Source organism: Rhinopithecus bieti, unplaced genomic scaffold (assembly GCF_001698545.2).
Source record: "Rhinopithecus bieti isolate Rb0 unplaced genomic scaffold, ASM169854v2 scaffold_14826, whole genome shotgun sequence".
Taxonomy (NCBI): Eukaryota; Metazoa; Chordata; class Mammalia; order Primates; family Cercopithecidae; genus Rhinopithecus; species Rhinopithecus bieti.
In genome coordinates, this window is record NW_016808328.1 from 841,606 (window position 1) to 855,499 (window position 13,894).

The following is a 13,894-nucleotide window of genomic DNA, read 5'->3' on the forward strand; positions in this document are numbered from 1 at the left end:
CCAGGTTTAAGTGATCCTCCTGCCTCAGCCTCCTGAGTAGCTAGGATTACAGGTGCCTGCCACCACGCCTGGCTAACTTTTCTCTGTGTCAGCACCTATGGACTGGCCTCACGTTTTCAAAATGGCAGCATGGCACGCTATTATCTAGATATGGCATAATTTTTTAACACCTGTATTCTACTGCTGAGCATTTCTATTGTTTTCAGTTGTTTGCTTATACAACTAATTTAAAAATTAATCAATAGCCCCATACATGTGTCTCTGCATCCCTGTTGAAGCATTTTTCCAAGATAAATGATTAGAATGGAATACTGTATCAAAAAGTATGCCTGTTTGGGTTTTTGTTGCTGTTGTTAAATTTTCCTCCCACATTAAAGTAAGCTAACAGTGTGGTAGTGGGCTGGCCTCCTCATCCTCTTGCCAATGTGGAATACTATTAATCCTGTTAGTTTTTGCAAAAGGATGGTATCTCATGTAGCTTCAATATGCATTTCTTAGATCCAAGGTGAGGTTGAGAGACTTTTCATGTGTCAAAATGTGATATTTGAGAAATGCCAAAGAGATTAGAGTCCAAAAGAGAAGAAAGGGGAAGATAAAGCCCTTAGAGGAATAAAATGCTCACCTCTGGGGAGAAAGTTCCCAAACCCCACAGCTCCTCTGACTCTAAAGGATGGGGCAGCTGTAGCAATAGGGTAGAGAGGGGGGCAACCTGCTTGGAATTCTACACACAACATCTTGGGGCCGGCAAGCAGGACAGAACTCACCCCAGTGCAAACATGCAGATGTGCAGCACATCCTCCCCGATGAAGTCCAGGTAAAATATTGCACCTGCAGCAGCAAATCATAGAAAATACCGCTGAGCTGTTTTCAAGTCACCCATCTGCAAGTCTGTCTAGGATTTGGCTAAGCTCTCTTCCCTTTAGCAAACCAAAATGATCAAAACGTATTATGACGGTGCCTTACAAGAAGAATGGAATAAAAGCCATTTAGGGGATCAGGTTGTCAACTTTTTTTCACCTTAGGCCCCTCTGATCTCCATGTTTCTTAACTCATATTGGGGGATAATATTAGACTCACAAAAATGGTGTAGAGTCCCCATGCACTCTTCCTCCAGCTTTCCCCAGTCATGTCTTCCATAACCACAGTGCATAATCAATGCAGGAAAATGACAATGAACACTTACTAACTAAACCACAGACCCTATTTACCAGTTTGTGCCTGCAATCATCTCCCCTCCATCTTTCTTAAGATGGATAAACAAGGCTTCGTGCTTATGTTGTTAGAGCTTTCTAACCTCATATGGCCAGTAGATGCCAAGTCTGCAGGTCTACTCCTGTGGTATGGGAGTGGGGTGGGCCTACTGCCTCTGCCCTGAGCCAGCCTTTGTCTGGAATCATCTCACCCACACAGGCCTCCAGCTGTATTCCTGAGCTCCTGATTCCCTGCCTTGACTTCTGTTCTCACTCAACCATGGTGTTTGCGATTCCTTTCAACCTTGACTGGACTTCACGCTTCTTGACCAAGCTTCTTGACCATGACTTAGCTTATGGCTTCTGGCTGCTCTGGGTCAATGCCTCATGGCCCCTGGTGCTGCTCACAGCATGGGCCCTGGAAGCTGTGCGCCTTGTGTGTTCCTCCTGTGTAGACAGGAACTGCGGCACCACTTGTCTTAAGTGCTGTGCAGAGCATAGGGCTTTACAGCGCGGCTTTCATCAAAGGAAAGCACTTAGTTCTTACTGGATTTTTTACTCTGAAGATTTTAGTTACCTATTATGCCATTTAAACAAACAAACAGCTTTATATGATTGCAGCCTCTAAGGCCACTACAGAAAGAAAATAAAAAAAAATTAGAGGTGAAATAGAGGAAAAGGGGGCTGTAATGCTAATGATCACTTATTGAGCATCGATGATGTTGCAATGCTATACATATTCATGATCTCTAAAATTATATAGAAGAGATGTGTGGTCACTTAGCCAGTGGGGGTTGTGGAGTTAGAAGATAGCAAAACTTGTGAAAGTATACACAGTATGGCATAGGGCACATTTGGATCATACCTATTACAATTCTAGGAGGTAAGCGTTATCACTCCCATTTTATGAATGTGGAGCTGAGGCTCAGAGAGGTTAAGTGATGTTTGCAGAGCTGATGTGTGTCTGGTGTGTCTGTGCAGGTGTGGATACAAACCTGGGTCTCTCTGTCTGGAAATCCTGCACATTCTCCATGAACCTATACACCACTCTATGGGGAGAACGAGTCAGCAGAATCAGCCTCTCTCCACCCTGGGATAATACCCTGCTGCTAAAGTAGAAGACAGAAATCTAGCAATGGACCACCCTTACCTGCTGTGATAGCAATAGTTGTGGACAGAATGTAGCCCACACTGGCAATCAAAGAGGAGTCGTACATCTGTGAGGCTTGACTCAAAAACCTTCAAAACAAAAGCACTCCAGTCAGTGGGCTGTGGAGATGTTGGAAAGGTTAAGAGCTGACAACAGTAGAGTTTGGTTTGAAATATGAAGATGATACACTTAGAAACGTTCCTTGGGTTTCTAAAAATGCCACCCTCATGTTACAGGGCACCGTGTATCCCTGGTCTGGGGTCCATGCTTGATTCCCACTCTCCCCCTAGACACACAGCTAAGGCCCATCCCCATTTCCCAACTGAGCCATGCCATCATGGTCTCACACCTTTGGCCGCATGGTTCCTGTCACCTGAAATGCCCTTCTCCTTACCCCCCTGTATCCCCACCCCACTAAAAAGAGCCATTCCTGCATCTCTTATACCCCTGCCCCCAGAAACTCTTATAGCCCTAATCACGTTCTGCCTAGTGTTATAATTATTCTTTTCAACAAAATTTCTTTTTAATTTGAAAATAATGTGATCACTGCAATAAATATAGGAAAAAGAGAAAAGTAGAGTCCTTCCTAATCACTCCATCTATGAAAAAAAATACCCCAATTTTGGAAGATATTCTTTGCCCTTTCTCTGCATAGTTGCTTACACCATGCTCACCACTCAATTGCTTTTATTTTTTTACTTCACTTTGTGGCCTGGGCTGGAGTGCAGTGGCACAATGATAGCTCACCACAGCCTCTAACTACTGGGCTCAAATGCTCCTCCTGCCTCAGCCTCCTGAGTAGCTAGGATTACAGGTGTGAGCCACTGCATGCGGCTTGGCTGTACTAGTTTGTTCACTGGCTGCCCCCCAGCCAGGGCTGTGAATGCCTGAGGACAGTGAGTGACTACCCTCATCATCCCTGGGTGCTGAGCACCCTCAGTGGGCTGCACTGGTTAGTGAATGAGTAGCTCCTTAGGAGATGGGTGGGGGCATCTGAGCCATGTTTGTGACACCTGGAGTGCTCAGCACAGGGCCTTGGACTGGCAGGGGCTCCCTGGTGATGACTGCAATTGTTGTAGTGGGACCAGAAATAATAATAACCAAAATAACAATAGCAAGGCTAATAATCATAGAAGCAGCTCATGTTTACTGGGCATTTCCCTAGAGATGTTCTCCATTCTCCTAAGAGCTTCATGTGATTCTCTTAAGTAGGGACTGTTGTTCTCATTAGCAGGTGAAGAATCTGAGTCTGGGAGAAGCTGAGTAGGCAACAGCAGAGCAGAGCGGTGAGGGCATGGGCTGGGGAGCCAGACACCTGGGTTCAGATCTCAGCTCTGCCACTTCCTAGCCTCTTACCCTCTCTGCTTCAGTTCCTCATATGCAAAGTGGGGATAATATCCTCTACGTCAAAGGAGTGTTGTAAGGACCAAATGAGCTGGTTCCATAAAGCACTGAGAAAAGAGCTGAGCTCACACCAAACACCGGGCCAGCAGCAGCTGCTCACATGGTCCCTGGAGGCCATGTAGCTGGTGGGCCTTCAGTCTGAGCCTGAGCTTTCCAGGCTGAATCAGCCTCGTGTGCTGGTGAGTCCTGTGTACCTACACAGGTTTGGTCACCTACAACATTCTTAGAGCCTCTCCTCTTCCCAGGCCCTCTGTTGGGCTCCAGGACTCAAATGCAAACAAGACACAGGCCCTGTCCTCAGGCTGCTGCCTTTTATTTAACTTCATGCTTAGAAAGAGGAGGGGGTACTTTGCCTTCCACTCAGGAAGATTTGGAGGTGATATATTGAAGGCAAGAAATGACAACTTTTCTTTCCAACCCAGAAGACAAGCAGGTGCGTCCTAGGGATGGCCATGCTTCCGAGGGCCCTGAGATGATCACCTGCCCCAGAGAAGACGGGAAGTCAGTCTGCCTCCAACCACAAATGTCTCACATTCTGGCCAGGCATGGTGGCTCATGCCTGTAATCCCAGTACTTTGGGCGGCCAAGGTGGGCAGATCACTTGAGGTTAGGAGTTTGAGACTAGCCTGGCCCACAATGTGAAATCCCATCTCTACTAAAAATATAAAAATTTGCTGAGTGTGGTGGCACACACCTGTAGTCCCAGCTACTTGGGAGGCTGAGGCAGGAGACTCACTTGAACCCCAGAGGCAGAGGTTACAGTGAGCCGAGATGGCACCACTGCACTCCAGCCTGGGGAACAGAATGAGCCTCCATCTCAAAACAAAACAAAACAAAACAAAACAAAAAAAATCTCACATTCTGAGGTAGCAGGGAAAAACCCATCCACTGCTGGCTTCATATTTCTTTCTTTTTTATTTTTTAATTCTTGTGTCTCAGCTTTCTGAGTAGCTAGGACTACAGGCATGTGCCACCACGCCCAGCTAATTTTTTTTTTTTTTTTTGTTTTTAGTAAAGACAGGATTTTACCATGTTGGCCAGGCTAGTCTCAAACTCCTGGCCTCAAGTGACCCACCCACCTCAGCCTCCCAAAGAGCTGGGATTACAGGCGTGGGTCACTGTGCCTGGCCTGGCTTCATCTTTTGAGTGACCCTCCAGGTGACAACTCAGCAAATTAGTAGCTCCTCTCTCCACACGGGATGCCAGGCCCTGTGGCATGTTCGGCCCTCCTTGTAGCTTCATGGCATATGTCATCAGGTCCCCAAAAGAGAAGCAACCCGAATGGTGGGGCCCAGCAGGAAAACGATTTGTAACTCACGCAGCCTGATAGACGGCAGTTGCTACCATGCACACGAACATCACGTAGAAGATGGGGTAGTCAAGCTGCAGGTTCCCTTGAATGGACAAGACAAGCATCCCAGCCACAGCCTTGACTGTCACCACCGTCATGGAGCCTGCAGATGGGAGACAAGGGCAAGTGGGGAGCCTCAGGGAAATGCAGAGAGTTACATCCGGAAAGCTAGTCTATAACCCCAAAGGACTTGGGGAGACAGAGGGGAGGGAACAGGAACAGAGTCAAGCCGGTGGTTTGCATGGTGACAAACACCGTTTGCACTGGGTCTCGTGTGCACCTCTCCCGTGGACTCCCATGCTCTGTGCTGATTACACCCTAAAGGAGGGAGGAAAGCCAAACTCTTGAAGGTAATCCTAGATGTCACTTCTAAACTGCCAAGCATGGGCAGTAAGTTCAGTTCTCTGAGGACCAAAGTGCCCAGCACTGTGGCCAAAAGGATCCCTGAGTGGATCAATGAACTCACCAGTCTCATAGCAACCACAGGAAAAACATGTGGTGTGTAAACAGCTTAGGAGTTGTTGGGTTTTTTAGTGCTCAGTCACTTGTATTTTTTTGTTGTTGTTGTTGTATTTTTTTTTCCTTTTTGTGGAGAACAAGGTCTCGCTATATTGCCCAGGCAGGTCTTGAACTCCTGGGCTCAAGCTATCCTCCCACCTCTGTCTCCCTAAGAGCTGGGTTTGCAGGCGTGAGCCACCGCACCCGGCTGGTCACTTGTATTTCTTTTTTTTTTTTTTGAGACGGACTCTCACTCTGTCGCCCAGGCTAGAGTGCAGTGGCCGGATCTCAGCTCACTGCAAGCTCCGCCTCCCGGGCTCATGCCATTCTCCTGCCTCAGCCTCCCGAGTAGCTGGGACTACAGGCGCCCGCCACCTCGCCCGGCTAGTTTTTTGTATTTTTTAGTAGAGACGGGGTTTCACCATGTTAGCCAGGATGGTCTTGATCTCCTGACCTCGTGATCCGCCCGTCTCGGCCTCCCAAAGTGCTGGGATTACAGGCTTGAGCCACCGCGCCCGGCAGTCACTTGTATTTTTAAAAACATTTCTCCAGTGTTTTGGAAGGCACACCCCTGTGCATATGTGCAAACATTTCCAATATGTGTGTACTTATTTTCAAATTAAAGTCATGTGACCCTGTACTTAAATGGTATGCACGTTATAAAATTTGTACAGGAATATAAATTAAAAGGCAGAGAAAAAATGATTGAAGTTCTAATATTCTCTCTGTGTACCCAGCGGAGCATCCTGCTCACCTCCCTGTGGAGACCCTTGCTCTACCCTACTGTTCAGAAATGCCTTCTAACTACAGACCATCAACCTGCCCTGCCAAACAGGAGTTAGAGACAGCCCCCAAGAGTGGTCCAAGTGAAGTCCTGGTCCCAGCTGCTCTGGTTTGCTTTCCTATTCTTCAGCTTTGGTTTATTTTGCTTTCTCCTGCCAATACCCACCCCCGCCCACAGTGTCTCTCGGGCTCCTCACCCATTAGGCTACAGTTTCCAAACACTGGCAGCCACTTAAGCACTTGTCATCAGGGAGTCCTCCTTAGTGAGAAGGGGATTGGCCAATGGCCTCAGAACCTTCTGGCCTTCCTACGTAAGAGGAGAGGATGTTTCAGGGCCGTGATCCTTCCCATCCACTTTGAAAACAAAGTCATTGAGGAATGAAGGACTGATTCATGCTATGATGTGGGTGAACCTCAGAATCATCATGCTCAGTGAAAGAAGCCAGTCACAACAGGCCACAAAGCATATGACTTTATTTAGGAAGGAGTTCAAAAAGGCAAATCTTTTTTTGCCTTTTTTAAGGTAGCTTAGTGGTTGCCTGGGGCTGGGAAGAGGGGAACAGGGAGTGACTGTTAATAGGCACAGGGTTTCTTTTTGGGGTGACAAAATGTTTTAAAATTAGATTAGGATGATGCTTTCACAACTCTATGAAATACTAAAAACCACTGAATTGTAAACTTTAAACAGGTGAACTTTATGGTATGTAAATTATATCTTAACAGAGCTGTTAAAAAATTAATGAGTGAAACCCTGTCTTCAGTGACAGATATCTATTTGGTTGATGGCTTGTGGCCGTGGTAGGGTGCACAGTAGGAAGGTTGGAAGAAAAATGCACATGCACATATTAGGCACCTGTGCACATCTCATTTAACCCCCACTCCCTTCTGTGACTTGGATGTTCTCATACCCCCCTTTAGAGAAGTGGACAGTGTGGTTTAAGGAGGGAGGGTCACTAGCCTGAGGCCAGAGACACAAGACCAGCACGGCAGCAGGCTCTACCAGCCCTGACACCAGCCTGCTCCTCCACCTCTGTCCACTTCTCCTTCTCACGAAGGATGGATTCCCCACAGCTCTATTTAGGTATAAAATTATATACAGTTCTAGCCAGGCACAGCGGCTCATGCCTGTAATCCTGGCACTTTGGGAGGCTGAAGCAGAGGGATCACTTGAGGCCAGGAGGTCAAGGCTACTGTGAGCTATGATTGTACCACTGCACTGCAGCCTGGGTGACAGAGTGAGACTGTCTCAAAAAAAAAAAAAAAAAAGGAAAAATTAATATGCAGTTCTAGCCTCCAGCTGATGCAGGAGCCATCTCTTCCACAGCACCCATCTTTGAATCCAGAATGAATTCCTAAGCTCTGATAGGTTTTGCATGGATCTTTTCAGGGCTCAATCACCGGGGTCTGTTCTACTTCTGCCATCTCTGAAACAACATAACTCACCTCGTCCTCACTCTGCTTAATTCTTCCTCATTGGAATTGTTATTGCCCAAACTTACATAACCTACGAATTTGGCTAGTTGTTTACTGCTATTTTCTCCCTTTAGATTGGAGGCTCCTGGAGGACAGGAGTTTGTCTCCAGTCAGCAGGGACCCAGCTCCCCAGAGCCACTGATGGAGACAGAACAACCTGAGCCAGTCTCAAGCAGCTTCTGTGTCCAGGGGCCAAAGCTCTGCAAACAAAACCCACATCTCCATTTGGTGCTTCTTGGTGGTGGCAAAACCCAATCATCCAGATGCCAACTTACCGAGTAACGCCACCAAGAGAAGAATCACGACAATGTTGTTGGCGTTCTTCTCCTTGTAGAAGTAGAGCAGCAAGCAGAACAGAATGATCTCCACCAGCTGTGGAAGGCAGCGAGCAGGGGGGTCAGTGGGGGCCACAGAGGTAGGCGAGACCGGGAGACCCTGGTGGGCTGGGCCATCATCAGAGTCACAGGGTTGAAAGGGAATGACTGAGCTATGATTCAGCATTTCCCAAACTACTGTTAGACATTCAGGGGAAAGGGAAACACAGAGTGAATGTCTCTAATCCCTGGCTAGTACTGAGAAGGAATTCCCCGTTGTCCCGAGGCTGAAGCTTTGAGAGTGATGTGCTGCTCTCATGTCCACTCTTTCTCGGAGGGCCAAGATTCATCAGGCTGAGAAGGTTTCTTCCCACTCCACTGCTCCATGGGTATCCCCATTAAAACAATGGGTCATTCCAAGAGGGAGACACTTGTTCACCAAGCTCTTTGGTCAAGAATAAGAAGTCAGGTGCGGTGGCTCACTCCTGTAATCCTAGCACTTTGGGAGGCTGAGGTGGGCGGGTCACCTGAAGTCAGGAGTTTGAGATCAGCCTGACCAACATGGTAAAACCCGGTCTCTACTAAAAATAGAAAAAAAAAAAAAATTAGTTGGGCGTGGTGGCATCTGCCTGTAATCTCAGCTACCCAGGAGGCTGAGGCAGGAGAATTGCTGAGATCGTGCCGCTGCATGTCAGCCTGGGAGACAGAGCGAGGTTCCATCTCAAAGAAAAAAAGAATGTGAGTATATACTCCCTGTGCCCCCAGCCAAGCTTCCAGTGTGCGGCTTAACAAAATAGAATGAGGAAGGCATGTGGAGTCAGGGAGACCTGGGTTTGAACTTGGATCTGCCTCTAAACTAGTTGTGTGACCTGGGGTAAGTCACTTAACTTCTCTAAACCTTAGTTAACCCTGTGGGAAATAGGGATGAGAATTCTTTTTGGGCCAGGTGCGGTGGCTCAAGCCTGTAATCCCAGCACTTTGGGAGGCCGAGACGGGTGGATCACGAGGTCAGGAGATCGAGACCATCCTGGCTAACACGGTGAAACCCCGTCTCTACTAAAAAATACAAAAAACTAGCCGGGCGAGGGGGCAGGCGCCTGTAGTCCCAGCTACTCGGGAGGCTGAGGCAGGAGAATGGCGTGAGCCCGGGAGGCGGAGCTTGCTGTGAGCTGAGATCCGGCCACTGCACTCCAGCCTGGGCGACAGAGCGAGACTCCGTCTCAAAAAAAAAAAAAAAAAAAAAAGAATTCTTTTTAAGGGGTCCATAATCATAGCTTACACTAAATGACATCTCCTTGTATGCCAGGTAGTGTTCTAAGCATTTTATCTACATTAATCTCATGAAATCATCACAAGAACTCTAGGAAGCAGGTACTACCACGATCCCATGCATGACACAGAGGAATTTAAACCTGGACAGTCTGGCTCCCAGGCCCATGCACTTTCCTGCTAGACCACACTGTCTGGAGCTGGGTGGCCCAGTGCCTGGTGTTTAGAAGGTGCTCTATCAGTAGAAACTTACCATTAGACGATGGCAAGTCCGAGTTTGAGAAGCTCGCCCTCCTCGCATCAACAACTTGTCCTTACCACCCCTTAAAAGCCCAGATATTTGCTAACACTTTCCCAAGAAGTTGAGCCAGCCCTAGCACCCAGTGCAACTAAAGCAGAAAACTTAGACAACAGCCTAGTCCCATTTGCCTACCCCAAACCCCTTATCAAAGCTGATTTAGTATAAAAAACAACATAGAAACATTAATGGGCATTTTGAAACATTTAAAACATTCCTTCTAATTAGAGACCACAAAACACAGCTGCTTTCATTTCCCTCTGTTTCTTCTTTGTCTTTGTTCCAGGGAATCCATATTTTATCGAGTTGTCATTATAGTCAATGCACAATTTTGGACTGGGCTGTTTTTAGTTACCATAAACAATCTTCATGTTGTGTGAAGTTGTCATAATTATCTTTAATTGCTGCAGAACACTTCATCAAGTGGATGTGCTGCCAGTCATCAACATTCCCAACCACTGTGCCTGCATTTGAGGGGCCCCAATTGTTCAGCCATTCTCTATGATTCTTTTTTCCTTTTTCTTTTTTTTGAGACATGGTCTCACTGTGTCACTCAGGCTGGAGTGCAGTACTGTGATCATGGCTCACTGCAGCTTTGACCTCCAGGGCTCAAGCTATCCTCCCACCTTAACCTCCTTAGTAGCTGGTACTACAGGCACGCGCCAACACATCCGGCTAATTTTTAATTTTTCCTAATAGAGATGGGGTTTTGCCACATTGTCCACACTGGTCTCAAGTTCCTAGGCTCAAGTAATCCTCCTGCCTCAGCCTCCCAAAGTGCTGGGATTACAGGTGTGAGCCACCACATGTGGCCCATTCTCCATGATTCTAAAATGAATGCTGGAATAGCACTGGATATTATATCATGAGATGGCTGTGCATATGCAGTGCCTCCCAACAGTCCGTGAGTTCTGTGGGCATGTCTCATTTATTTTTTATAACCATAGTGTCGAGCACACAGCAGACGCTCAATAAATATTAACTGAATTTGGTTTGGCCAAATCTCTCCAGCTGGCAGCACTGCCTCCTGGTCATGATGAAGTAAGACAACAGAGTCATTCACTGAGCACCTACCACGTTCTGGGTGACTTAAATGCTACTTCCTGGATCTCCCAATAGCAATTCTAAGTCCAGAGATTCTTGCCATTTTACAGAAAGGGAAACAGAGAAGGAAAGCGACTTGGCTAAGGCCACACAGCACTTAGAGGATTGAAGCCCAAGACTTCCTGAGTGAAAGGCCTGTTCTGGGGTAAAGCTTTGCCCAAGGAGGCGGTCTTTTGCTCTGTCACCAACTACATGCCGGGGCTGGCTGCCAGTTGGGAAATGACACAGCCCCCATTTCAGGGGAAGTGATCCTCTGCCTTGTGGATAAACTGAGGAAAAAGGATGTTCCAGGGCCTCTAGACTCAATCAGAGACCAGGCTGTTTTGTCAGAGGAAAACAGTGAACACCTTTGTCGGCAGGCCACAGGGAAGGAAGATGGCACCTGAGGCCAGGCGGGCCCAGCCTTCAAATCCAATTCTGCTTTTATGGACTCTGAGCAGGTCAGCTAACCTCTTAGAGCCCTGGTTTTCTCATGCATCAAATGGGAAGAACATTTACTTTATAGGGTTAAGAGAATCTGAGATGATATATAAAAATGTACTTAGCACAGCGCAGGGCATGGAACAAGAACGTACCAATAGCTTTATCAAATACTTTAGATGTTTTCCTTAATCAGTTGATTTATAGACTTAAAATGGGATAGAACTGGGGCAGAGGACTGAGCTCTGGCAGAGGGGTTAGGAGACAAAGTTTCCCGTGTCTCCTGGGCTTCTATCAGCAGTGTGATACTGAGAAAAAAAATAAAATAACATTCTTAAATTGTTTACAGTTTTAACTTTTTCTTCCCCTTACCATCAAAGTTTTAAATGGTACTGCAGAAATTTTGGACAATTCAGAAAGATGAAGAGGAAATAAGACTGAGTCATAAGACTATCTCCCAGAGCCAACCACTGATGCAATTTGCTTTCGCATCTAGGCCTTCATAGATATATTACATGACCAAATCTATACCCACTTCTAAAAAACAAAACTGGCATCAGACTATATAATGGTTTTGATATTACGCAGGACATAAATAAAACAAGCATTTCACCATGAACTGCATACTCTCCAGAAGCACGGTCTTTCATGCTGGTACAATGTGCCACAATTCACGGAATCCCCTATTGCTGGGTATTCATGTTTCTGGTTTCTAGGACTTGATCTCCCACCTGCCATCTCAGGGGGAAGGACTGGAGGCTTCTCTTACCATGTACAAAAGGAAAGGCCAGCTCACGAGGTGCTTGGTGACATTCTCGCCCGTCATCTTCTCGTGACTGTTGGGTGCAAATGTCACCAGCAGGTAGGTACCCACGACAGCCAAACCGCAGCCAACAAAGGACAAGACGTAGCGCCCTGTGGGGAAGAGGGGCTGTCACCGACTCATTGTAACAGGCCCGAGATACAGTACACATTCTCAGCCACGAAAAAACAGGCTTCTCCTGCAACATACCATGACCTGTTATTGTTTGTATTTTTGGTTTTTCTTTACTTTAAAAAATAAATGATCTTCCTTAATTTTGTTAAAAAAAAAAACACTTAATGTAAAAAAAAAAACAAAAAAACTTTAATGAAGCATAACATGCATACAAAAAGTGCTTGAGGAATTTTCCCAAAGTGAACACACTCATGAAACCAGCTCCCCAGATGGAGAAAGAGAACATGAGTCAGATCCTGAAATTTCTCATTTGTGAAACTGATCACTAGACCCCGCCCTCAGGGTAACACTATCTTGACCTGTAACAGCACTGATAGCTTTTCCTGGCTTTGTGCTTTATATGAATGGACCCATACAGTGTGATCTCTTTTGTCTGTATTCACTCAACATGTTTCTGAGATCCATCTGCGTTGTGGGGCACAGTGGCAGTTCATTCGTTCGCACTGTGTACGGTGATCCACTGTGTAAATACAATACAATTTATCCATTCTACTGCTGGGGGGCATTTGAGGAGTCTCCAGCCTGGAGTTATAAAAAATTATGTTGCTGTGAACATTCTCGTACATGTCATTTGAGAAACACATGTATGCATTTCTGCTGAGTATAAAATGAGGGGTGGAATTCCTCCATAGGATATGTGGATGTTCAATTTGGTAGTCAGTGTCAAATGTTTTTCCCAAGTGGCTGTCGCAATTTACACTCCCACCAGTAGAGCAAGAGAGTTCTAGTTACATTCTTGTCAACACTTACATTTTGTCTTTTTCATTTTAGCCATGATAGTATTGCACTGTGATTTTAATGCACATTATAGGTAACATTTTAAAACTAAAATCACTTTATGGGCAAACTAAAAAACCAAATAAAATAAAATATAAAGGCCAACCTTCAGAGCTCAACATGTACCTTTTAAAAATTACCTCATCCTTTCCCAACTGGTTATTTAACCTAATGTCAAGGGAACTATATAATAGCTATATAACTACTATCAATATTCTACTCCAAAGACCTGTCAGAGACTGTTAGTGGTCCAGGTGGCATGGCTCTTGTCTCTTCCCTGGAGTCTTGTCACACTCCTATTGAACTCTGTAAGGTTGGTGAAAAGCCTCCAAGGTCCAGCCCAGCCCCAGGCAGCCAAAAAACAGCTGAGAGTTCTAAGCCACACTTATGGTGACCACAGGCCTCTGGACTTTTCCGGGATAGAACTAACTTTGCCTATTTCATCCCACTGTCTAGAGAAAATGTGATTCTATGTTAAACGTCTTTTATCTTTACTCTTAGTAGGCCTCGTAAATGTAGAAGGTGTTCAAAAAATGGTTGTTGAATGGTTCCATGAATGAATGAGCCACGGTTAAGCTCAACAAAGTAAGTCTGTTGTCTAAAGTTTTCTTCGGGCAGGGATGGGTCTTACTCATCTCTGTACCTGCAGTGTCCAACACAGGTCTAGCACTGAGTGAATGTTTGCGGAATATAATGGAACTCCAGGTAAGACAGCCATGTTCAGCTGTGTAGGTTGCTTACTGCACAAGGGCACCTGGCTGAATGGGTGAGATGGGCTACAATCCAGCCCATGCTCTGCTCATCAAGGCTTGTGCCTACAAAACTACAGATGCCCAGTCACACAGGGTACTGCTTGCACTAGCATG

General features: G+C 46.2%; 1 protein-coding gene across 6 annotated transcripts in view; it reads right to left on the reverse strand.

The window, feature by feature from the left end:
* The window catches only part of NIPAL3 (NIPA like domain containing 3), a 58,931-nt gene that overhangs the window by 9,788 nt on the left and 35,249 nt on the right, over positions 1-13,894 (reverse strand). For all 6 annotated transcript variants that reach the window (XM_017886485.1, XM_017886486.1, XM_017886484.1 and 3 more), the window contains 5 exons: positions 12,024-12,169; positions 8,125-8,221; positions 5,063-5,198; positions 2,341-2,429; positions 765-828 (listed from right to left, as the gene is read on the reverse strand). In XM_017886485.1, the coding sequence (XP_017741974.1) occupies positions 765-828; positions 2,341-2,429; positions 5,063-5,198; positions 8,125-8,221; positions 12,024-12,169 (532 nt within the window). The remainder of the gene's footprint in view (positions 1-764; positions 829-2,340; positions 2,430-5,062; positions 5,199-8,124; positions 8,222-12,023; positions 12,170-13,894) is intronic.